Genomic DNA, 23845 nt, shown 5'->3' with positions numbered 1-23845 from the left:
AGTCATTAACCGAATACCTGAATTTAGGTTCCTTTAGGCGTGCATTTGGGCTTACTGCTTAGCAGTACGCAGTTCTGTTTTTGTGGTGTGACGGGTAATCTGCTGGGTTGACCACTCCTGCTCTGAACACCAGTGTCACGCCATATTCTTGTAGTTGAAGGAGCCACTGCCCCAGCCGGAAGGGCGGCCTGGGTGAGGACACGCCCAGAATTGGAAAGCCTGGTGTGTACAGCTGTAAGTCTAGATAGTTGCTCCCTGGGGATTTTGGAATAGATGAGCACGTTGTCGCTCACATTGAGGATGCCTGGGAGTCCTGCCAGCACACCCCTGATAAGTGTGCTGAAATACTTCTGTTGCCGAGGACACACCAAAGCTCAGGCGCTTGTACCTGAACAAGCTGATGTGCGACGAAAACATCCTGTTGGCCCTGGAATCCACATGTAGGGGAATCTGGTGATACCCGGCTTTGAGGTCCAGCATCAAGAAGAGCTGGGCCCCCTTCAGGTCTGCCAGGATGTCCAAGGTCGGTGTCGGATGTCTCTCTCTCCTGATTGTGCGGTTGGGCATCCTCATATCGACGCAGATGCGCACCTCCTCCGTCCCTCCACCATTATGGGCGACACCCACGGCATCAAGTCTACCACCCTTTCAATGATGCCGGCCCCTTCCAGCTTGAGGATCTTTTTCTTCATCCGTAAGTGCAGAGCAACTAGCTGAATGGAAGAGTCTACGTGCATCCGCACCTCAAAATCTTTGAGGCAGCCCACCCCACTAAATAGTCCTTGGAATCTCTCTAGCAGGCCCTCCATGTTGTGGCAGAAAAATCTGGAACGCAAAATGTACCAGGCCCAACTCCTCTGCTGTCGAACAGCTCAGCAGCGTGTCTGTGGCCACAGAGGTCACATAGAATATTGCCTTGGCTTTGGCTCCCTTATGGCTCAGTGTTGTAATAGCGCCATCCAGTGGTTGAGGTACTGTTCCCCTATATGTGAAAATCTGAATGCCTGGCCTCTGCAGCTTGGGGGCTGGGCTGAGCTTCTTGAAGTTAGCCGCTGGCATCATATTGACGGATGCCCCCGTATCCATAAGGATGGACCTCTCAGTGTGTTCAGGATGAGACGGAGCAGCGAGGCTTCCTTCGCCGCACCCCGTTGTCCAGGCAAATGGCCGAAATAAAGAACGCTTCTCCAATATTGCCGGCGTCACTCAATCTTGACAGGACCACTCTGCCTGATTGCTGGTCCTCCTCCACAGCTGCAACTTGCCAATGCCTTGGTTTGGGTGGTGTTGGAGGTGGTCGAGATGACTATGCCACCTGCCATGGGGCCCTGCACATCTGTGCATAAAGGTTCAGACTCCCGAACCGAATGCTACCGCAGGGTAGCCCGATCATGATGCGCCAGCCATCCACACGCATCGCATGACTTCTGTCGCTCCTCAGGTGGTTTCGGCATGCCTTGTCTGATTTGCTTGCCGCACTTTCCTCGGGGTCTTGATGTCCCTTTTGCTGTGACGGCTTGTGCCAGCTCAGGCCTGCTACCTTTCGACGCTAATCCATTTGCGCTGCTCTGGACGCTGACAGCTCCTGCATCCAACACAACTCCAGTACTCTACTCGGGGGGGGGGGGGATGTCTGGTTCTTTTAGTGTTTGGCGTCCAAGCGCCACTGACGAAGTGCTGTATAATCTGGGCCTTTATTTCATCTGCCACGTCTACCAGCCGTCAGGTCATGGCCAGGCGGCGCAGTCGTGCGTGGTATGCATCTAGGGACTGCAATGGCTCTTGATGGGCTTGCCGCAGGCTGAACCGCTCATAATCGCGATTGACCAGGGGGGCAGAACTACTCTTGTAGGGCTTCCTTGGCTGCATCATATGAGTCATAGCGAGACGTAGCATTTTTAATATTGGATGCACCACACTGCCCGCGTAGAAAAGTAACATAGCTCTCATTGGGCCTCGTTACACGGATGGCGGTGAACCTGTTAGCGCCATGGTTCATGCCGGTAAAATACCGGCATCGCCTTGGTGGAAAGGGGAATTACCGCCCTATTCCAAGGTTGGCGGGGCGGTAATTCCCCCTTCCACCATTGCCCTTCCCCATTCCCATTTTTGCCCCATAGGGCTCTATGGGAATGGCGAAGGCGCTAATTGCGGTACCGTAATTAGCTCCCTGGTCCCTTTGTGGGTTGGTTTTTAACGCCTGCAAAAAGCAGGCGTTAAATTCCCCAACCCGCAAAGGGACCTCGTAGTAAGGCGGTAAAGATTTACTGGTACCGGTAAAATACCGGTACCGGTACAACACTTACCGCCATCCGTGTAATGAGGCCCTATGTCTTGTCATCACTGTCCTTGGTGCTATTATTTCCAGTCTCTCCACCCACATGTCCCATCTTGGACCGAGAGTTTTGGATGCTCCTGTGACATCAAACTCAGGCAAAGGGCAGACTGTGAAGCTTTTGTGAGTCTCTCGTGGCACATGGCCGCTCCGCCGGCCTTCACTCCTGGCTGCTGATAGCGATGCTTTGGATCCACAGGGCCTGCTCACGGCGACCACTGGCCTGTTCGTCTCGACCCCACCCCGGTGTGATTCAGGAGATGGAGATGGTGGGGTAGCTACTTTCCCAGCCGTGGACTGTCACCTTCCCTCCACTCTTCTCTTTTCCTCTGCTTGTGTTGGGTACCAGACTGCCCCCCCCCCCTTATGCTTTATGGATATTGTCAATGCCCTTTTATATTCGAAATATATTATTTTCCTTCTTTTTTTGTGAGCGCCAAAGAGTTGACTTACCGGCACCTCTGCCGCTCAGGAATGGCAGCAGTAGGCCGGCAGGCAGGGTGAATTCCTGACTGCTTGTGCTCTGACCGGCTGGCGTGACATGGGGTTCAGTGCACTGGCACCATGTACAGTTGGTTATCCTCATTTCACCAAGTCTTACTCTTCTCTGTCACAGTGCTGTCCTCCGACTCGCTGTTCACGATGGTAAAAGTGGCGTGGTTTTATTTGCTATATCCACAGGAATTATGGTAAGGGTCAGGTGCTTTATACCGTGGCTGTGAAGGGGAAGGACCAATGAACTTTTTTTGGGGGGTGGGGTGGGGGGTTGGGTTCTATCTGAGGGAGGTGTTATGAGCTCCAGTGATCCTGGAACCCAGGATCATCAACACAGTCAAATGCGACACACAATGACTTCAGAGCACACCAATTGGTATTGTAATAGCTGGTGCACTGGGAGCTTTGCACCCCTTTTATTGGAGGCAACATGATATCTTCCACGTGTGCCAACACTCGTGACACTTCACAAGCCCAAGATGGACTTTTAAGTAACAACAGGCAAGAAGGCTGCCTTAATGTACTGTGACAAGGAAGAGAGGACGCTCAATTCCCGAAGACTGGGCCTCGCCGCAATCGGTGTTAAGGGAATACAGTAGACTTCTCCTCGCAGGTAGACCTCATAAAAATGCATGTTAGTGACTGATAAATTCATAGACAATATGAAATACGTGCGAATAGGATTGTATAACAAAATTAGTTCATTCTTTTCAATGTATTAATGTTTTAATTTTGATGGAAGGTATCCAGTAAAAGTATGTTTTCACCAAATTATATTTATTTTGTTTGTATTAGGTACAACTAATAAGAAAAGGAATGGTTTTGATTTTATTATGTGAACATTTGTGGTTGCAATATTTCCTTTACAACCTTGCCTTCAAAAATGAACACTTTAGCGATGTTTGGTTGCTTGAATAACCTGTGATGGAAGGAAGCGACCTTCATTCACCTTTTTATTGATATGAAACCAATCTCAGATGCCAAACAGCGAACACGCACTGGGACGTCAGCTTCCCAGACAGCCTACTAAGTCTACAGTTTGACCACCCCCTTGTTTGAGTCACTGTTTTACCAAAAGGTCAATTTAATGGATCCTGAAACTCGCTTGCATGGGACGGTTCACAGCTCACAAGCAAGGGGTATTCTCTTTGACCCTTTCTTCTTCTTTGTTAGGTCCCAGCCATTATGGAGAAATGACTGACCAACCACCGCCATCAAAATGTTTAAATTTGACCATGAAGTGAACCTACAACGAATGGCGTTTGCTTTCTCCGGTGATCTTTTAACCTGCGCTTCAGAGATGCAGTCTGAGTGATCCTTCGAGGACCAGGTTTTTCAGAGTTCTGTCCTGATTGGTTCCTTTTCTTCAGAACACGCATTTGGCTCTTCCTCATTGCTGAGCTAGACTGATGGAAATGGAGCCTGTGATCAAACTTAGTGCAGGTAACTCTAAAAGAAATTAAACTTAAAACATTTCATGCGCTTATATTCTTTTTGTGTTAATGGTTAAATGTCTAGTAGTGCTTGAATGTGACTTCTGTAAACCTATTTTAATGCTTAGTTTGCCTCACATGTGTTCAACATTTGATGCAACTGCAATACGGCCTTTCTATTATGCATTGTAGTGTTTAGCAAATATTGTCCGGTGCTTAACCAATGCTTAACACACGTTTATTGTCACTGATTTCTTTTGATCACAGTATGTGACACAGGTTTCTTATGTGCGAACATGAATTGCCCTTGAACACCCTTCTTTAGGTATTTGTGCTCTTTTCCAAAGGGATGGAGGCCTGTTGTCCTCAGCAGCCTCACCCACACAGATGGACGTATCCAGTTAAAATGAAAAGGCACCCCAGTTTCTTCTTCTTCATCAAAGGTGCTCGCAGTGCTTCATTGCAGTCGCCCCCCTCGCATTGCTTACATGCTCTTTGTGAATATGGACATGTATAACATGTACATATTGTTTCTAAATTGTACATATTGTTTCTAAATTGGCCCCAAATAGCATACTTTAAACCTTCAGCGCTGCACACGTCTAAAAGTGAACATTCAGATCTGTCTTCCACGTGTACTCGGTACATTAAATGGGATGAGAAATCGAGTAGGAGTCAAGGGGAATGATCTCATGGGCAAGTTCCTATTTACTTGACGTGGAGGTGGGTGCAACGCTAGTCTTTTTAAAAAACAATTTGTGCTTCTCCCGCCTCTCCCTTTTGCTTCTTAACTTGCAACGCCGACCCAAGCGGGTAAGTACCATGCACAAGGTTTCACCATGCGCACAGGTAAAGGGCTGCCTGCGGGGGTGTTAGTGTGGGAGTCCCAGCACAGCACTTGCTCAGAGGTACTTTCTGGAGACTGCCCAGACACTGTCTTCACCCACTTAAGAGCCCTGCTTGTAGTATTTAGTTAACAGTTAACTTCACAGCAATCCATGCCTTGCTTTTGGTATTAGGGAATGTTCATGAAGTGAAAATTAAAGAATTGGCAAAATTGAACATTTTTGCAAATCGTTCCTAAATTAAAATAGAGAAATGTGGACTTAATACCATTGTTAACCTAAATACTCGGCCATAGAGCTAAAGCTGATACTTCAACCATGATTTCACTCTAGGCTCTAGAATTGGTAGGTAAGACGATACATTTAGAGCATACTGTCATTTTTGGGTACAAGCAACTTTTTTTTTCTCCAACTTTATTAAATAATTATACAGAAAATAATACAACTGAGTAACAACAGAATGGGAACAAGCAAAAGATTACTCTTTATACATCACTGCAACAAAATGCAAATTACTACTAAATTAACAGCTATTCAAAAGGAAATCCGAAAACATCCCCACCCACCTATCTCATGGCAAGACGTGACGACACAAAACACAAAAAAACAACAGGATAAAACATATACCCCTACCAACCCCCCAACCTCAATATCCACAAAATAAACCAAAGCTTACACCTCATCCAAATAAATCACTGAATGACCCCCATCTCTCCTCGTACTCAGTTTGTTTCCCGATGTTGTCGAATTGCCTGACTTCTCATACCAAGAGAGCGTCTGCATATCCGACACCCAGTTCTCGCAATGTGGCTTATTCCTGGATTTCCACACCTTCATTATTTGCTTTATGGCCATCAACAATGCTCTGTCAATCCATTCCAAACAATCCCACATCTCCACACTTCGACTATCAGTTGAAAGGAAAATTACTGACAGAAAAGTACGAGGCAGTGTCATACTAGTTACCATATCAATGCAATCCAAAACCTCTCTCCAAAAGTCCAGTACTCTACTACACTCCCAGAGCATATGTAGATAGGTCCCTCTCGAGCCTCCACACCCCCAGCACAGATCTACATCAGCCAAGCCTCTCTCCTTCATTTTCACTGGTGTCCAATAAATACGGCCTAAAAGACGTTGGCGAATATACCTCAGATTTAAATCAGCCTTGGCCCTCACCGAAGCCCTCCAGCTATTATCCCACAAGCCATCAGAAAGATCAGTTTCCAATTCAGACACCCATTTCATTCATAACTGATCCCAGGAATTCCTCATACAGTCCTGCAAAGGCATCAACCTAACATATGTAGAAACTGTCCTAGGAGACATAGCAAAAATCTCACAAATCTGAGGACTACCACTCAAAGGTCCGCTCAACATTAGCAATCTTTCCATCAGCAACCTATCCAAAAGCCCATATCTACCCGCCTCCCTATTATGCAGACTATAACGATTAGCTAATTCTTCAAACGGAGCCATCCTCCCCCCTCCATACATCCCCTATTTTCAGAATGCCCCTGTTAGCCCAACCCCTCCAATTAAGCATTTTATTATTAATTTCTAAACCCGGGTTCAGCCAAATAGAGGCCATATCATACAAATACAAGGATTGCCCACACCCCAGAATCCAAGCAACCAACACTGACTTAGAAATCACTAGAGTCTCCAGTTTTGTACCAGAATTCGCCAACCTCCCATACAAATATAAACAGTCCAGGGAAAAGGGATGCAGCATTTCCTTTTCCATTAAAAGCCAATATGGGTTTGATCCCCGCCCTTCCTCAAAGTAATAAGAAGCCTTCTTCAATAAAAATCCCCTACAATAATTCAACAATACCGGATCACCAAAGCCCCCATCTTTAACTCTACACACCAAAATAAATCGTGGAATTTTTGGCCTATTACCTTTTCCCCATAGGAAGTCCATAAAAATCCTATCAATGCTCCGGAGCACTCTTTTAGTAAATTTAAGGGGAAGTGATTGAATAAAATACAGGACCTTTGGCAACAACATCATCTTGATAGCATTGATTCTTGCCCAGATGCTTAGAGTCAATCCTTCCCATCTTTGTGCATCCTTCAGCAGAATTTCTCTCAATTTGTCTACATTGTATTCCACCGTTCTCTTAATATCGCCCACCAAGTAGACTCCTAAATATTTCACCGAAACATCAGCCCATTGGCAATCCCAATCCAAAAACCTCCCATTCAACGGGTTCATCTGAAGCGGGAAAACTACCGTTTTACCCCAGTTCACTTTATAGCCAGACAATTCTCTCACCTCCTGCAACATATTCCTCAATAAGGGTCCACCCACCTCCGGATTCCTCAAGACCACCGTCAGATCATCAGCATTTCACCTTATCATTTCTCAACTTCCAACCACAGATATTCTGCCCCTGCCTAAAATAAGCCAACAACGGCTCCGGGACCAAATTAAACGAAAGGGGCGAAAGGGGACACCCCTGTCTCGTACCTCTATACAACCGAAAAGCCTGAGACAAAACATTATTAACCCATATTTTAGCCGAGATATTGTGTTGCAATGCACCTATAGCATTCAGAAATTGTGGGCCCATGCCCATCCGAAGCAGTGTGAAATTTAGAAACGACCAAATCACACAAATGCTTTTTCAGCGTCAAAAAAATCAAAAATATATCCTCCACCTTAGCACGAGACAACCCTTTTATATTCAGTAATGTCCTAATGTTATCATAGCCATACCTATCAACCATAAACCCCACTTGGGAACGGCCCACCAATTCACCCATATATTTTTGCAACCTAGTGGCCATGACCTTCGCAAATATTTTAACGTCCACATTAAGTAGAGAAATAGGACGATAATTAGCACACTTTTTCGAATCTTTTCCCAGTTTCGGGATGAGGGTAATAATCGCCTCTTGCATCGTAGGACACAATACTCCATCTGAAAGAAAATTATTAAACAAAAGACACAATTTGGGCACCAAAACCAAACTAAACGCTCTATAAAACTCAACAGGTAGCCCATCTGAACCAGGGGATTTACCCATATTAAGTTGATTAATAGCATCCACAACCTCTGATTCCATAATCTGAGTATCAAGCGCCTCTCTACCCTCCTCAGATAAAAAAAGGAATGTCTATTTTATTGAAGAACTTCCATTAGTTTGCCATCCTCAACTTGCGACACATCCGAATAAAGAGAAGCAAAAAAGGACCTAAAGCATTCACAAATGTCAACGCTTCGAACCCTCACCCCTCCAACTACATCCTCTATTGTCTGTATAAACGATCCAACAAACTTTTCAGTTTCCTAGCGAGCAATCGTCCTCCCTTATCCCCTTCCTCCCAATATTTCTGCCTCATGAAATACAACCCTTTCTCAGCTTGCTCCTCCATAATTTTTCTTAATTTGCTCCTCGCACCTTCCATCTTTAATCTGTCCTCTCCTTTACCAAACAAAGCATACTGTTAATATTAAGTAACTCACAATCACACTAACCTGGTCAGACGGCCAAAACGGGAGAAGCAACTGCAGAAAGCAAGAATCTCCCGGAGGAGCCTGCACCCCCACCGCAGCTCGAATACCCACGGAGGGGAGGCACGAACCCCAGGGAAACCCTCTGGGGGAAAAAACCCTGATGAAGCGGATGGAGGCTTCTCGGATGGATGGAATCCCTTCACATGTGCATCTTCAATGGGTTGAGGCACAAGCCCTACGGGAGAAAATAGGACAGGTAAGTGATGGATGATGGAGAGTGAGAAAACTATGAAAGAAGAGGGAAGGAGAATCCTTACGGGAGTCTGACCTGAACGGTCGTTAGTGATGGAGAGAGTGAGCGTGGAGTAAGGATCTGCTCGTGAGCCTGGTTCTCGAAGCGCCGGGGGGGATCCTGAAAAGACTGAACGAGTAAGTATGGGAATGTGAGGAGAAACCCGAAACCCACGAAAGAGACACTCACTGTATGAGAGAGGCTCTGGGTCCTACTGAACACCATACACTTGAACGAGCGTAATGGATAGCGAAGCGCGTGAGATGCCGGAAGAGTCTGGCGTGTTGGAGAATTGATAGTGAGAAAACCTGGAATAAAGTCTCTGGGAAGAGGGAAACAAGAGAGAGAGTGAGCAACGAAAGACAGAAAGTTGGTCAGGAAAGGTTTAACCCTAGATTCGAACTTACGGAGCGTCTCTGGCAACAGTAGCGACGCTTAGAGGCGAGTGTAGACGATCCTTTAATAGGGTCACGTGACTCTCTGCTGGCGTGCGCTGACAGCGTGAATCAACTAAAGCGCTAAGGCTCATTCTGCCGGGTTCTGCAGCCCTCCGTCTTGTAGAATGAAGCATCTTTCTCCTATAGACCACGGACCAGCGTTGGAAAGGTGTAACAGTATGCCCCCTCCTCCTGGGTGGAGAACCCGGCTTCCATGGATGCAACCGAAAAAACCGCCGCACCAGGAGGGGAGCATGAACCCCAGAGGCCGGTTCCCAAGTCCTTTTCGCTGGAGAATAACCCTTCCAGTCGATGAGGAATTGGAGGCGACCTCTATAATAACTTGAGTCGCAAATGTTGGCCACTTAGTATTCAGTCCCAGTATTAGTAACCACTGGGGGAGGTGATGGTTTTGACGACCGTAAAAACCGGTCCCTAATGGCTAGTTTTACTTGAGAAAAATGAAAAACTGGATGAATCTTAGACCATGAGGGTGGTAGGGCCAACCGAACCGCAGTAGATCGTACCATGGTTAATATTTTGAAGGGCCCGAAAAACCGAGGAGATAATTTGGAAGGAACCAAATGTCTTGGGAGGAATTGAGAGGACAACCAGACATAGTTCCCTACGTTCAATTCTGGCATATCACGGCGATGTTTGTCCGCATACCGTTTGGCCCGGTCTTGGGCATTTTGGAGAGCTAGACGGGCGAGACTATGTCCTTTCTGAATATCGGCTACGAGACCCTCGACACCGGGGAAACTAGATGAGGCTGAAGAGACAGTAGGCACAAAGGATGGGTGGTAGCCATATGAGCAGTAGAAGGGACTAGTGTTGAGGGAAGAATGCTTAGCGTTATTGTAGGCAAACTCAGCGAACGGTAACAGTTCCTTCCAATCATCTTGAACTGCAGACACAAAACAGCGTAAGTAGCCTTCCAAGGTCTGATTGAGGCATTCAGTCTGCCCGTTGGTCTGGGGATGGTATCCTGAAGTAAGGGCTCTCTTAATGCCGGGAACGTGACATACCCTCTTCCAAAACCGTAAGGTATATTGAGGTCCTCTGTCTGATACTGTGACCTCGGGTAAACCGTGACGAGAAAGCACTTCTGATAGAAATATTGAAGCCATCTGAACCGCTCCGGGAATCTTAACTAAAGGAGTGAAGTGCGCGAGTTTTGTCAAGTAGTCAATGGTGACCATAATGGCCCTGTACTGCGAGGAAGGCGGAAGATCGACTATGAAGTCAGTAGAAATCATTTGCCAAGGTCTCTCTGGGATAGGCTTTTGGGCGAGCAGCCCGTAAGGAGAGGATCGTGGGGTTTTGGACTGGATACAAGTAGTGCATGCTTTAACATAGTCTTGAACATCCGATTGAACTTTAGGCCACCAAAAATGTCTTTTCACAAGTTCTAAAGTGGACTGGACACCCCGATGTCCGGCAGCCTTAGAGTCATGGCACATTCGAAGCACTTCTGTTTGAAGGAATGTTGATGGCACCAGAACTTGATCCGCGTGAAAGTATAATTCTTGATTCTTACTAAGGTGATGAGTAAGAGCGAGATCCTCGCATAGGCGTCGACTTCTGGTTGTTTCTTGTTTGAGAAGTTGTAGGAAATCGGAAATGAATGCGATAAAAGTTGCTGTGTGAAACATCTTTTCAGAACAAAACCGGATAGTGTGAGGTCTCTTCCGAGACAAAGCATCCGCCCTCAAATTTTGATTCCCTGGCAGGAAGGTAAATTCAATCCGGTAAGGTAGAAAGAAATGGGCCCATCTTGCTTGTCTGCTATTAGTAGTTTGTGCATGGTGCAAGGCCTTAAGATTTTGATGATCCGTGCGAACTTCTATTGCGAAGGGGGACCCAAGCAACAGATGCCGCCATTCCTCAAAGGCCCTTTTAATAGCCAACGGTTCTTTCTGTAAAACTGAATAGTGTTCTTCAGCAGAAGAGAAAGTTTTCGATAGGTAGGCCACAGGTCGTTCTACTCCTTGTTCCGTTCTTTGCAGAAGAACGGCTCCCAATGCATGTTGAGAGGCATCCGTTTCTAAGATAAAGGGTTTGGATTGGTCTGGATTGAGCAGGATAGAGGCTGAGGTAAACAACTCTTTTAAGGTTTCGAAGGCTTGTTGATCCCAAGAAAAGACTGTTCCTTTTTTAAGTAAACGGGTAATGGGGAGTATAATTTCTGAGTAACGGGATAAATGTACGATAAAAATTTGCAAACCCAAGGAATCTTTGTACCTCTTTGATTGTAGTTGGGGATGACCACTCTAAGACTGCAGACACCCTTCGGGGGTCCATGGAAATTCCCTTCTTTGAAAGGACGAATCCTAGATACATGATTTGTGTTTGATGGAATTCGCATTTTTCTGCCTTACAGTATAACTGATTGTCTTGCAGACGCCTTAACACAAGGTTGACATGCTCGATGTGTTCCTTTTAAAGGTGTGGAGAAAATCAGAATATCATCTACGTACACGATGACAAAATGAAGAAGGAGATCAGAAAATAGATGGTCCATAAATCGCTGGAACACAGCAGGCGCATTAACCAGACCGAATGGCATTTCGCGGTATTGGAAATGACCAAACGGGGTGCGAAAGGCAGTTTTCCATTCGTCGTTGGGAGCAATTCTGATGAGGTAATACGCCCCTCTGAGATCCAATTTAGTATAGAACGTAGCTCCCCGAACAGCTTCTAGAATGTCCTTTATTAAAGGCATAGGATATTTGTCTGGTATGGTGATCTTATTGAGTCCTCTGTAGTCAATGCATGGTCTTAGTTCCTCTGTGTCCTTCTTCGGGATAAAGAATAAAGAGGCTCCAGCCGGGGATTTGGACTCAGTGATGAGACCATTCTGGAGGTTGGCTTGAAGATATTCCTTGAGCGCACTTTTCTCTCGTTGAGAAAGAACGTACATGCGTCCAAACGGAATAGGTTGGTCAGGCAGAAGGTCTATGTGACAGTCGTCTCTACGATGGGGAGGAAGAGTTGGATACTGGGGTGTTGAGAAGACTCTATGAAATGATTGGTGACATTCTGGAACCTTCCCTAACTGACCTATGTAGGGTACAGCAGGAGTATCTGTAATCACAGCGGGAAGATGAAGACCTACAGTGTGTTGGAACATGCAATGGGAGACAGAATATTCAGAGCCCAAAAAAAGGGTTCCAGCCTTCCAATTTATATAAGGATTATGGAGGCGCAACCATGGAAGGCCCAAGATGACCGGAAAATGGGCGGCTCTGATCAAATCAAAGACTAATGTTTCTTGGTGAGAGGCAATCACACAAGTAACCGGTTGGGTTTGTTCCCGAATAGGTCCTGAACTCAAAGGAGAACCATCAACTCCTTGAATGGGGGTGGTAACTGTCTTAGTGATTCTAGCCAACCCATTTTTTGCTGCCCATTGATCATCGATGAAGTTACCTGCTGCTCCACTATCAAGCAAAGCAGGAACCCCTTGAATAGTTTGATCATGCAAGACAAGAGTCAAGGAAAGTACAATCATGGGGTGTTGGCTAGTAGATGGTTCAAGAGATGATTCGATTCTGATAGGGGAACCTTGATGCTGATCTCCTGCCGTGGTTCCCCTTACGGCTGGGATTTGTCGTTTCCCGACTGAGGAGGTCTGGACTTACGGGGAGGAACTATGGGACAATCTCGTAACACGTGGGAGGAAGACCCACAGTACATACACAGCCCTAAGGACCTTCTTCTCTCTCTTTCTGTAGCAGATAACGGTCCTCTGACAGAGCCTATCTGCATAGGTTCTTCAGCTGAGCAAGGTTTACTAGGGATTGAAACCGGATCTAAATGCGAGCGATGTCCTTTACCCTTTCTCCTTTCTTGAGAGCGCTCTTGCAAACGATAATCGATATGCATAGTTAGGGTTATCATCTCGGCCAAGTTAGCTGTTTGTGGAACCTTCAACACATCTTTTAATTCCTCATTAAGCCCCCGTCGAAAGAGAGTCAGTAAACCGTCATCAGGCCAGCCTACTTCGGAGGACAATTGTTTGAACTGAGTAATGTATGTAATGAGATCCTTATTTCCCTGTTTAAGGTCCAGGAGTCTTTCCTGTGTGGATACCGAGATCTCTTGACGGCTAACCATTGATCTGAGACTATTAGAGAAAGCCTGGTATGAGTCTAAGATGGCATTTCCTGAAGTAACCAAAGGGGTAGCCCAAGCAAGGGCTGGACCTGTAAGATGAGAAATCAAAAACCCTACTTTGTCCTTATCAGTTGGAAAAAAGCGGGACTTAAATGTAAATTGGACTGAGCATTATCATGTTTGAGAGTCTGCATTTCTAAAGTCATAGCTTGCATCGCTGCCATGAGCTGCTGCATTTGCTGTTCCATGTTCGCGATCGTAACCAGGATTTTTACGGGCGTCGCTAACTGTTAATATTAAGTAACTCACAATCACACTAACCTGGTCAGACGGCCAACACGGGAGCAGCAACTGCAGAAAGCAAGAATCTCCCGGAGGAGCCTGCACCCCCACCGCAGCTCGAATACCCACAGAGGGGAGGCACGAACCCCAGGGAAACCCTCTGGGGGAAAAAACCCTGATGAAGCGGATGGAGGCTTCTCGGATTGGATGGAATCCCTTCACATGTGCATCTTCAATGGGTTGAGGCACAAGCCCTACGGGAGAAAATAGGACAGGTAAGTGATGGATGATGGAGAGTGAGAAAACTATGAAAGGAGAGGAAAGGAGAATCCTTACGGGAGTCTGAACTGAACGGTCATTAGTGATGGAGAGGGTGGGCGTGCGAGTAAGGATCTGCTCGTGAGCCTGGTTCCCAAAGCACCGGGGGGGGGGGATCCTGAAAAGACTGAACGAGTAAGTATGGGAATGTGAGGAGAAACCCGAAACCCAAAAAAGAGACACTCACTGTATGAGAGGGGCTCTGGGTCCTACTGAACACCGTACACTTGAACAAGCGTAACGGATAGGGAAGCGCGGGAGATGCCGGAAGAGTCTGGCGTGTTGGAGAATTGATAGTGAGAAAACCTGGAACAAAGTCTCTGGGAAGAGGGAAACAAGAGAGAGAGTGAGCAACGAAAGACAGAAAGTTGGTCAGGAAAGGTTTAACCCTAGATTCGAATTTACGGAGCGTCTCTGGCAACAGTAGCGATGCTTAGAGGCGAGTATAGACGATCCTTTAATAGGGTCACGTAACTCTCTGCCGGCATGCGCTGACAGCGTGAATCAACTAGAGCGCTAAGGCTCATTCTGCCGGGTTCTGCAGCCCTCCGTCTTGTAGAATGAAGCATCTTTCTCCTATAGACCACGGACCAGCGTTGGAAAGGTGTAACACATACTCCCGTTGTAGAGCCTTAAGCTCCAACTCCAACCCCCTAATACTCATCTCCCCCTCCCGCCTGACTCTAGCTGTCCAATTAATCGATTCCCCTTGCACATGCGCCTTAAACGCATCCCACACTATCAGACAGTCCGCCGAACCCACATTATCCTTAAAAAAAATGAATGATGGAGATATTAATAGCCTCACAGACATTCTCCTCCTGCAAAATGAATGTCTTGAGTCTCCATTTAACCCCTGTAGGTCGATGTAAACTTCGATCCATATTCAACTTTACCAGTGAATGATCTTAGAGACACCGCTCCGCAATTTCCACAGTCCTCACAACATCAACCATTTTATCCGAAATCAGCAAATAATCCAGTCTAGAGTAGGAGTTGTGAGCCTGATGCATAGTATTAGCTGGAGCCCAACACCAGACTTTATATCTGATAGGGGAAAAGTGAAGGTTGTTAAGAAGAAATAACTCTGATTTGGTGCAGTTAATGCTAAACCCAAAACCCAGTGGTTAATATTAATTCAAAATCTTCCATCCATTAAACTTTCTTTTTTTGTAAATGGAATGGGTAAGCCCAGATCGCGATCCTGAGACACAAGGTACACCTAACTCACAATGCCCAGTGAGGCTGAAACATGTCTGAGGTTGCTTGTGGTTTCATAAAGAAGGGATATGACGAGTGTCCCTTTTTGGGGTGAGACCAGTAAAGATTTGAATCTGGTCTTCCCCTATTGTAATTGTACGGTAGGCTGAAAAAACGATGATCAGGAGGTTTGTCATAGATTGTAATTAATTGAAAACTTTTGCGCAATTGTTGTAACGGTTCAGGTCCAAAACTGCCAAGGGTGGCGTAAGTGCCAGTTATGCAAGTAACGTGGTGACATCAAGAGTGATGTGGTAGGTGATGTCACTGCACAGGGTGCAGGTAGTACAGCTGTAGTTTAAGACACAGGTGCTGGTGCATTGCAGAAAGACACGGGAATGCGAAAGGGTGTGTGTAACTTGACTAGGTGTAGGTATAGCGTGAGCATAAGGGGTAGGGTTGCAAGGTGCTTTTTGAAGTAGTATGGTGGTGGTGCTGTGGGATTGTTAGAGCAATAGAAAAGCCATGTTTGGAGGCTCAGGTTAGGAAAAGCATTGTGCAGAAAGCTCATAATAAATGGTTGCAGGTCATTTCTTGAATATTCAGTTACAAGGCTGAAGTTTGTCAGGAGAACACAGTCCCATCAAAGTCGCTCTAGGAGATACTTTGGAGGCCACCAAGCTAGACACCTGGGTGCCCGAGGAGAAATGGAAATCAAATGCACTTAATTAATATCCAGCCACGGTGTAGTACAGTGTTTTCAGAGTACATTTGTCAGTCAAGAAGAGGCCTGGGGCCCAGAGCAATGGGGAAGGGGTTGTGGGGCACGCGGCAGGGAACCAATCAGCAGAGTGAGGTTTTGGTGTCCTTAGGGTGCAACAGTGTAAAGTGTTCTCGCCGATGTTGGCGGGGCACATCATCATGGACAGAACCAGTGAGAATGTCTCACCCCTGGTCAAGATGCCATGTACAATCAGTATGCAGCAGTTTATACATTTGTACGTTCAACAGTGCTAAACCATGTTAAGTGTTTTTTTTTTAATGATCAGCACAATCACGTAATTGCGAGGTGGTGTGGGTTGGTTTGTTACATCACGAGGGGTGTTAATGTGATTTTGTTCCAAGAAATGTTTTATCCAATAAGGGTCAAGTATGATATAGCTTGCTATTGGGCTCTGGCGTAGTTCCACCAATCTGCCACTGTGACCTGCCCCAAATGGTAATTTCTTAATTCATGTAGGAAAGGTATAGCTGCAGTGGTTGGCGTCCAGCTCATTTTTTTCACTTCACAGGGCTGTCTGAATCGTAGTTCTCAACTGTGTGGGTCCAATAAATCTGTGTTACTTCTTGCTTGGTGTACGCTCCTTTTTCTTTAATTACTTTTTCCTTCACAGGATTACTTTTTGTCAGAAGTCCTCTGGTACACCATCAACCTTAAGTTTTGTAGAACCTAGAATAAGCACCATTGAACGTCAGACCAAACATGTGGCAGGGGGATCATTGAGGTTACAGTCAAAACAAAGAATATGATACGCTAATAATTTAGGTACCTTTTGGGTTCACCATACAAACCTATACCTTTATGGCAATGTTTAAAGCGAATGAGAGCAGCAGGCTGCTTGATAGCAGTGGCAGACGGTAATAGAGAACGTTGACATAAGTGCTCCAGGTAAGAATATGAAGTGGGAGTACAATGATTTTTTAGGAAGTAAAAAAAGTAACATTCATTACCAATGGGAGTATTTTATAACCGAATAATACAAATATTTTTTTCTGTTAAATTATTTTTTATTAATGATTAGGAGAAGATTACAGCAAATGGATAAATATACAATTTGTTGATGAATAATTTGTAACATAAGAATTAGGAAATACAATAAATATTAAGTAATACATGTATAAAAGTAATGCAAATTTAAATAAGATGTTTTGCAAAATTGATACTAATAAGTATCAACTATAAAAATTAGGGCTCACTGAGGAGACGGACTAGACATACAAGTGAAACAATAGGATATATGAAATTAGATTATAAGATGAAATAAAACAAAATGTGAAAAGTTATGACAAATATGCTGTCAAAACACTCCATTTACTTTTGAATGTAGGCACATTCTTGCAAGAAAAGGTAGACATTCTCTCAGTTCTAATAGAAGAACCAACCGAGTTCCACCAGAGATTGTTGGACATTTTCTGAGCTGTTTTCCAGTTAGATGCAATAAGGTGAAAAGCAACAAAAATGAAAAAAAAACGTAACAAATCGGGATTGGGTGGTGGTCATATATGGGTTCACTAGGACACCTACCATCAAATTACCCAGTGTCAGGTTCATGAAACGAAAAAATATGTTGCATATAATCCCAAATTCTTTCCCAAAAAGAATAGACATTTACACTTGAATGTGGAATGGGTAAAATCAGCCAGGGGGGATTGATAGAACCAGCATAGATTAGAAACAACACCAGACATTTTTTCCAATCTAGCTGGTGTTAAATAAGCTCTCTGTGAAATAATGTATTGGGACTGCATACAATTCAAAGCAACTGATAAGGAAAAGGACTGATTCCAAAGTTTAACCCATATATCTGGAGAACACTGTAAGTTCCAATTCCCATTGTTTGCAAATTTTGCAGTTGTATTATCTTCTCTAGTTTGATTGAGAAATGAGTATAGTTTAAAAATAATTGCCTCACTATCTTTACTTATCTAATGAGTGACCTATCTTATGCTTGCCCCATTCCTTACTTCTAAAGTTGCTACGCCTTTTCATAAGGTTCAGGAAATCTTCTCTCCACATTTCTAACATCCATCCCTTTTGATGTGTGTAACGCTAAAAATATACATCTCCTGCACCGGGACCTTCTTAAAAGCTGATTTTGATGTTTCGAGCTTTTGGACTAGACCATCGAGGTCTTATACCAGCAACTGCAACATTAAGTGGATTAATCAAACAGGTGATCATGATGGCATAAGAACTGAAAAATTGCCCTGGTCTGCAGGTTTGCAAAGAAGATTGAGGGAAAAGGCTTCAGCCCCTTCGGCAGAAATTATGGGTGTTCCTATAGCTGAAATGTGTAGGGATGCTACCTGACCATCCTGTCTACTTTTACTTATTATTAACCTGTGAGAGAGGTCTTTGTTTATTTATTCGTAACGCGCGCCAGATCAGAGCACGAAGGATAAGAATTCTTTAAGCTTGCATGGTTACAAAGTTATACAGTTACAAGATCACATGGTTACAAGGTTAAACAGTTACAAGATCACATACAGAGCCTCCCAGCCAATGGGGAGGCTCAGAACGCAGGTGTTACCAGAAGGTAATCCCGCCACCCTCAGCCTCCTCAGGGCTGGTGGCCACCATTTCCCCTTGCCGGGAATAAGGTAAGTCTTCTCCGAATCCGCAGAATTCCCTCCCTGCCCTCTCACCCCACTTACCTTTTGTTCTGTCCATTTTGGAATCTGACACGCTGGGAACACTTGTGTCCCCAGCGTGTCTGCTCCCGATCTGCGATGGGCCGTCTTGGAAAGGAAGAAGGGACTAGATGTAGTCCCTTCTTCCCTTCCATGGCAGCCATTTTTTTAATTACTTTTTTTAAATGGCCGCCACGGAAAGAGAGAAGGGACTATGTGTAGTTCCTTCTCCTGTTTCCATGGCGGCCATTTCTTTTGTTTACTTTTTTCTTTTTTTACAATGGCCGCCATGGGAATGGAAAACGGACTTCGTTTTCCCTTCCCCGGTGGGCATTTTGTAGTAATTTTAGTTTTTTTGTGTTCTGAAACGCTGTAACGTTTCGGAACAGAAAAAAATGCTTTTAGTACCCAGGTCTTATTGGCTGGGGTACTAATAGCAATAGGCCCCGAGCATGGGGGAATTACCACTTCAGGTAATGCCCCAGGGCTTTCGTAAAGTAACTCTGGGCCCTGGAGCCTTACCTGAAGTGGTAATGCTACCCCCTCTTGGGGCCTATTGCTTAAGTATTGCACTATAGAAAGAGACCCTCTGGTGCATTCCGTTCTGGAGTTCTGAGGGCAGTTCCTGAGAAATCAAACCGTATTACGATTAAATATAATTGTTAAATGTCGTTCTTTGAGTGGTGTGGTTTGTGGTTCAAAGTCTTATTACCTGCCATATCAACATTGTTGTTAGGACTGGGATGAGAAAGATTCAACGGTGAGGTAATGCCCTGATTACTTACCAGTATGTTATCATTATTCTACGTCTGTTGTCATATCATGGACTTTGATCAGGGGGCCAAACCGAGCTTGGTGTAAGCATTGAAGGCACTTTATTCTTTAATTGGATCACTGTACAGAAACTAAATATTTGACAGACTTCAACATACCTCCAACCTAATTCCCACTTCATGGGTTGTCTTATACTGATCCTTTCTTTGTTTCCCAACAGTTCTAACAGCTTCAAACAGAGTACCTGTTCCCAATAACAAAAGTATTTGTTTTTCCTGGTTAGGTCAGGAAGATTTTATGTTTTCTTCCCTGGAGACTCTTGTCAATTGTGGCATGTGTACTCGCTCTCGTCGTCCCCTCTAGAGTCTTTCGGTCACTCACAAACATCTTGTACAAAAACAGGAAGTTCACACACTTGAAGGCCTTTTTGTAATTTTCGACAAAGTCCAGGGCCCCCTTCCCGTCATTGAGTTTCTATGGTTCTTTCAAGTGTCTTGTGGCTTATTTTTGGGTGATGAAATATAACCACCTCCAATCCCCTGGTAGTTCTGTAGAGATTGCTGTGTCATGGCAACAAGTTGCAAAAACAGGTGGAGTTTCTTAAATACTTTATCACTAACACAACTGGAGCTGCAGAGGGCCTTACCTTATCCACCTTCCTTTCCTCAGGTCCTGATTTCTACACTCTGTACCTACTCTCTACTCCTCTTCTGGTCCAGACACAACACTGTGGCACATGCTTATTTTACCTCCAACCATGTTTGGGGGGATCACTCCTAATCTCCTACCTTAGGCGATGCATGCCAACTCATTCCTTTCCTGCTGTGAGTAGTGAAGGAGCCCACTCCCCAACACGATATCCAATAAACCAAATAATGGACACACCCTGCTAGGGAATGAGAGCAGGATATAAATTGCAAGTAGAACAAAGTTTATATGAGATAAGTTGTGCACGCAGAGAACTCTGCTGCCCCGAGAGCGCTCTACCAAACATTACACAGACAGCACATTATAAGTAAAAACTGCATCACTAGTGACTCCACACTATAGTTGCACAACTCTGCGATACAATTGGTGAGACACAATGATATATTATACATCCATATGTGGTGACCATGCTGGATTGGCTGTTGCTTGGGTGTCGATCCTGCAGCACTTGGGTCAGCTGGGCTTATCTCCGTGGGGTGAAGGTCGTGTTGGCAAAGTGCTACATTCCTGAATGGCTAAGCTATGACAAGCTCCAAATGCCAAGGCGACATCTGCCCGGCCCCAGTCATCAAAGACGCAGCCAAACATCTTGCTCCTTTTATCACATCCCTCATTAATTCATCTTTCACATCCAACATAGTGCCTAATAACCTTAAGGACTCTTGGGTTCTTCCCTTACTCAAGAAGCCCACCCTAGACCCAAGTGTCCCTACCAATTATAGACCTATCACGACTGTACCCTTCCTCCTAAAAATCCTTGACAGAGCTGCCTACCTTCAGATACAGAACCACCTTGAGAAGAACAACTTACTAGGACTTAGACAATCAGGCTTACGCCCTAAGCACGGCACCGAGACTGCACTGATTGACCTCAAGACACAAATGGACAACATCAAAGACAATGGCAAACTTGCACTCATTCTCCTCCTCGACTTATCGACCGCCTTCGACCTGGTCAACCACGACATCCTCTGCAAACATCTATCCTCTGCAGCCAAATTTTCGGACAATGCCAATGTGTGGATCCAGTCCTTCCTGAACAACAGATCCATGAGGGTCTTTGCACCTACAGCCTCTGCCAAACCAGCCCCAGGGCTCCTGCGTCTCCCCTACACTATACAATGTGTTTACAAAACCCCTCTTCGACATACTGGACCGCTTGGGTGTCATCTACACGAATTATGCAAATGACACTCAAATACTGATTCCATTAACAGGCGACTACTCCACAGACAACACAGCACTCAACAACATTTACTCCATTATCCAAGAATGGATGGCCAAGCACGGCCTGTGCCTCAACGTTGACAAGACTGAGCTTCTTCTCCTAGGCTCCCAACCCAGACTCAACAAACTTGACAAACTCTACCAGTCATTCACTATCGACGGCAATAACATCTCCGTCTCCAACAGCGTCAAAACCCTAGGGATTTACCTAGACTCCTCCCTCATGAAAGGGGCCCCTAGGGGACCCTGACGTCTATGGAAACAAGGCGGGTCACCACACACGATAGAGAGGCCAGACACGAGGTTGTATTCCCAAAGCTAGGGTTTTATTGCAAAGCAAAAGTCTCAGTTGGCCAACTCGGTCTCGTGTATCTCTAGACCTTGAGGGACGCAAGAGAGTGAATTACGTACATCAGTTACATATATACAAAATGCATATCAAACAATCAGCTATGACATGGTTAACACCCCTCTTTATTGGGTTTCTTTGAACTTGGTGTGATGATGGACATCTCCGACCACTATGACACCTTCAAACATCTATTCTAGTAACAATTTGCAATTTGTGAGTGCGTAGGCATCTTTCGGTTATTGAATAGAACACAGCGCTTCTGTTCTTGGAAGCGAACTACATACGGGGGGAGTTGCATTCCGGACCTTGCTATCTATCAGGTGCTATTCGCGTCCTGGGAGCCGACATGCTCTTAGCGGGCTCAGCAAAGGGGGGCCGTTAGAAAAGCATAATTCAAGCCTTTAGCGGTATTATTCTAACATATTCTACCATATAACGAGACTGGCTGGCAGCTGTGAAATGGTTAAATGCCCTGCAGCTCTGCTTCAAGGCTACATTAAGGAGGGAGCCGGGCATTCTTCCTGGCGCTGCCTACGTTTGTGTTTCAGCGAACTCTTGTTATCCTCTCGGCCTGCGGCCTTGTCCTTTTCACATACAGACAACAATGTTCCACAGTCGAGCAGTGTAACCGTAAAATATACTGCGAAGCAATAGGAACAGAAAGCAATGAGCTATGGTTAGAAAACAAAATGGCGATTCTTGTTACATCAAAATGGCCGTTCATTGGCAAACTCGAAAACCTTTATTCTGTCGTATCGTGCATGAGACGGTTGGCCCGCGGCCACCAAAATGCGTTTGCGGTCTAAAATTAGAGGTATCCGTATTTCTAGACTGACAAACCCTCCTTTGGCCGTATGCCAAACGTCTCATCCATTTATTGAAACCTCCTCTAGTGATGATGAATCTGAAGTACTTATGTCTGAGTCTCGCATGCTATCGTGGACATCATTGTCTTCATCAATATCTATTGCCATCAACTCTTTCATTACTCTCATCTCATTTGGGTCTGGGCTAGTTCGATCATGAGGTTGTTTTTTCTTTGTTATCATATGCATGCATCTTTCCGTACATCCCTCAGTTACCTCTGCACAAACTATGGGTAAACAATGTATACAACAACAGCATGTTAGGAATATTCCGAACACCACTACTAATATTGAGATCAACTTCCATCCCCAAGATCATAGTATTCCCCAAAACCAAGATCCTATTCCCCAGCTCCCTTCTCCCGTGGGGAGTTCAGAGTTTAGAACGTGCATTTTCTTTATTGCTTCAAAGATCGTGGGGGATTAGTCATCGACATAAACGCAACATGCTGATCCCACTATTTTGCAAATTCCCCCACGATCAACCAGGATTACATCGAGAGCCATTCTATTTTGCAGCATCATTAACCTGATTCCTTTTTCTTCCAACGTCATGTTAAATAATATATCTGTTGTTGTGTTTATTGTATTCTTTAGGATTCTGGACAGTTGCCTTATATTATAGGAGTTCACTATCTGTCCTAAGAATGGAATGAATGATTTCGCTACATCAGTTGCTATTAAAACACCTTCTTCACTCCTCTTGACTCTAGTTCTGGATAATCTGGCCATGGCTGCTGTTTCTAAGAGGAATACTCCTGGGAACAGTAGCCCTAGGTAACGTGTACCTCCCCAGTTTCTGGGCAACCAAGGGTATGCTTTCTCTCCACATATAAAATAAACTGGATCACCTTCGTATACTGGTTCTATTTCCCATTTTAGTACCACTGTATTCATACAACCAGTATGTGTTCCGACTGAAAAAGAGCCTTTCTTTTTTAGACAAAAAAGGACAGTTCTTGGGCTATAATTCACTGTGTAAGATGGGGGAATTGCATCTTTGTTCCCGTCTGTTCTTACACGAAACGTCATTACAGATGTTTTTTCTGGCGGGGACAATCTATCTCGTCTATTTTGTCGTGTTATCTTCCGTGTACTTTTCCTCGTAGGCTCTGGGGCTATTACTTGTGCTTTATGGAAAATGGAACAACCCACAGGCATTATTATCTCCTCAAACTCATTCATGTTGGTTCTGTCTAATTGACCCGTATTACTCTTATTCCACTTCCCATAGAACATTGCACCTAAAGATGCACTACATGCAGAACTTAATGGTAATGGCTG

The 23845-nt window shown here is 45.0% G+C and overlaps 1 protein-coding gene across 2 annotated transcripts in view; it reads left to right on the top strand.

Annotated features, from left to right (window-relative positions):
* Positions 1-23845, top strand: part of MTHFSD (methenyltetrahydrofolate synthetase domain containing) — a 536715-nt gene that overhangs the window by 4855 nt on the left and 508015 nt on the right. For both annotated transcript variants that reach the window (XM_069636557.1, XM_069636565.1), the window contains exon 2: positions 4004-4273. In XM_069636557.1, coding sequence (XP_069492658.1) covers positions 4240-4273 — 34 coding nt within the window. In that variant the 5' untranslated portion in view covers positions 4004-4239. The remainder of the gene's footprint in view (positions 1-4003; positions 4274-23845) is intronic.

The sequence above is a fragment of the Ambystoma mexicanum genome, chromosome 1q, assembly GCF_040938575.1.
Source record: "Ambystoma mexicanum isolate Mex_15411 chromosome 1q, UKY_AmexF1_1, whole genome shotgun sequence".
NCBI lineage: Eukaryota > Metazoa > Chordata > Amphibia > Caudata > Ambystomatidae > Ambystoma > Ambystoma mexicanum.
The sequence above is the reverse complement of the archived record's forward strand: the minus strand, read 5'-3'. Positions and strand labels throughout refer to the sequence as shown.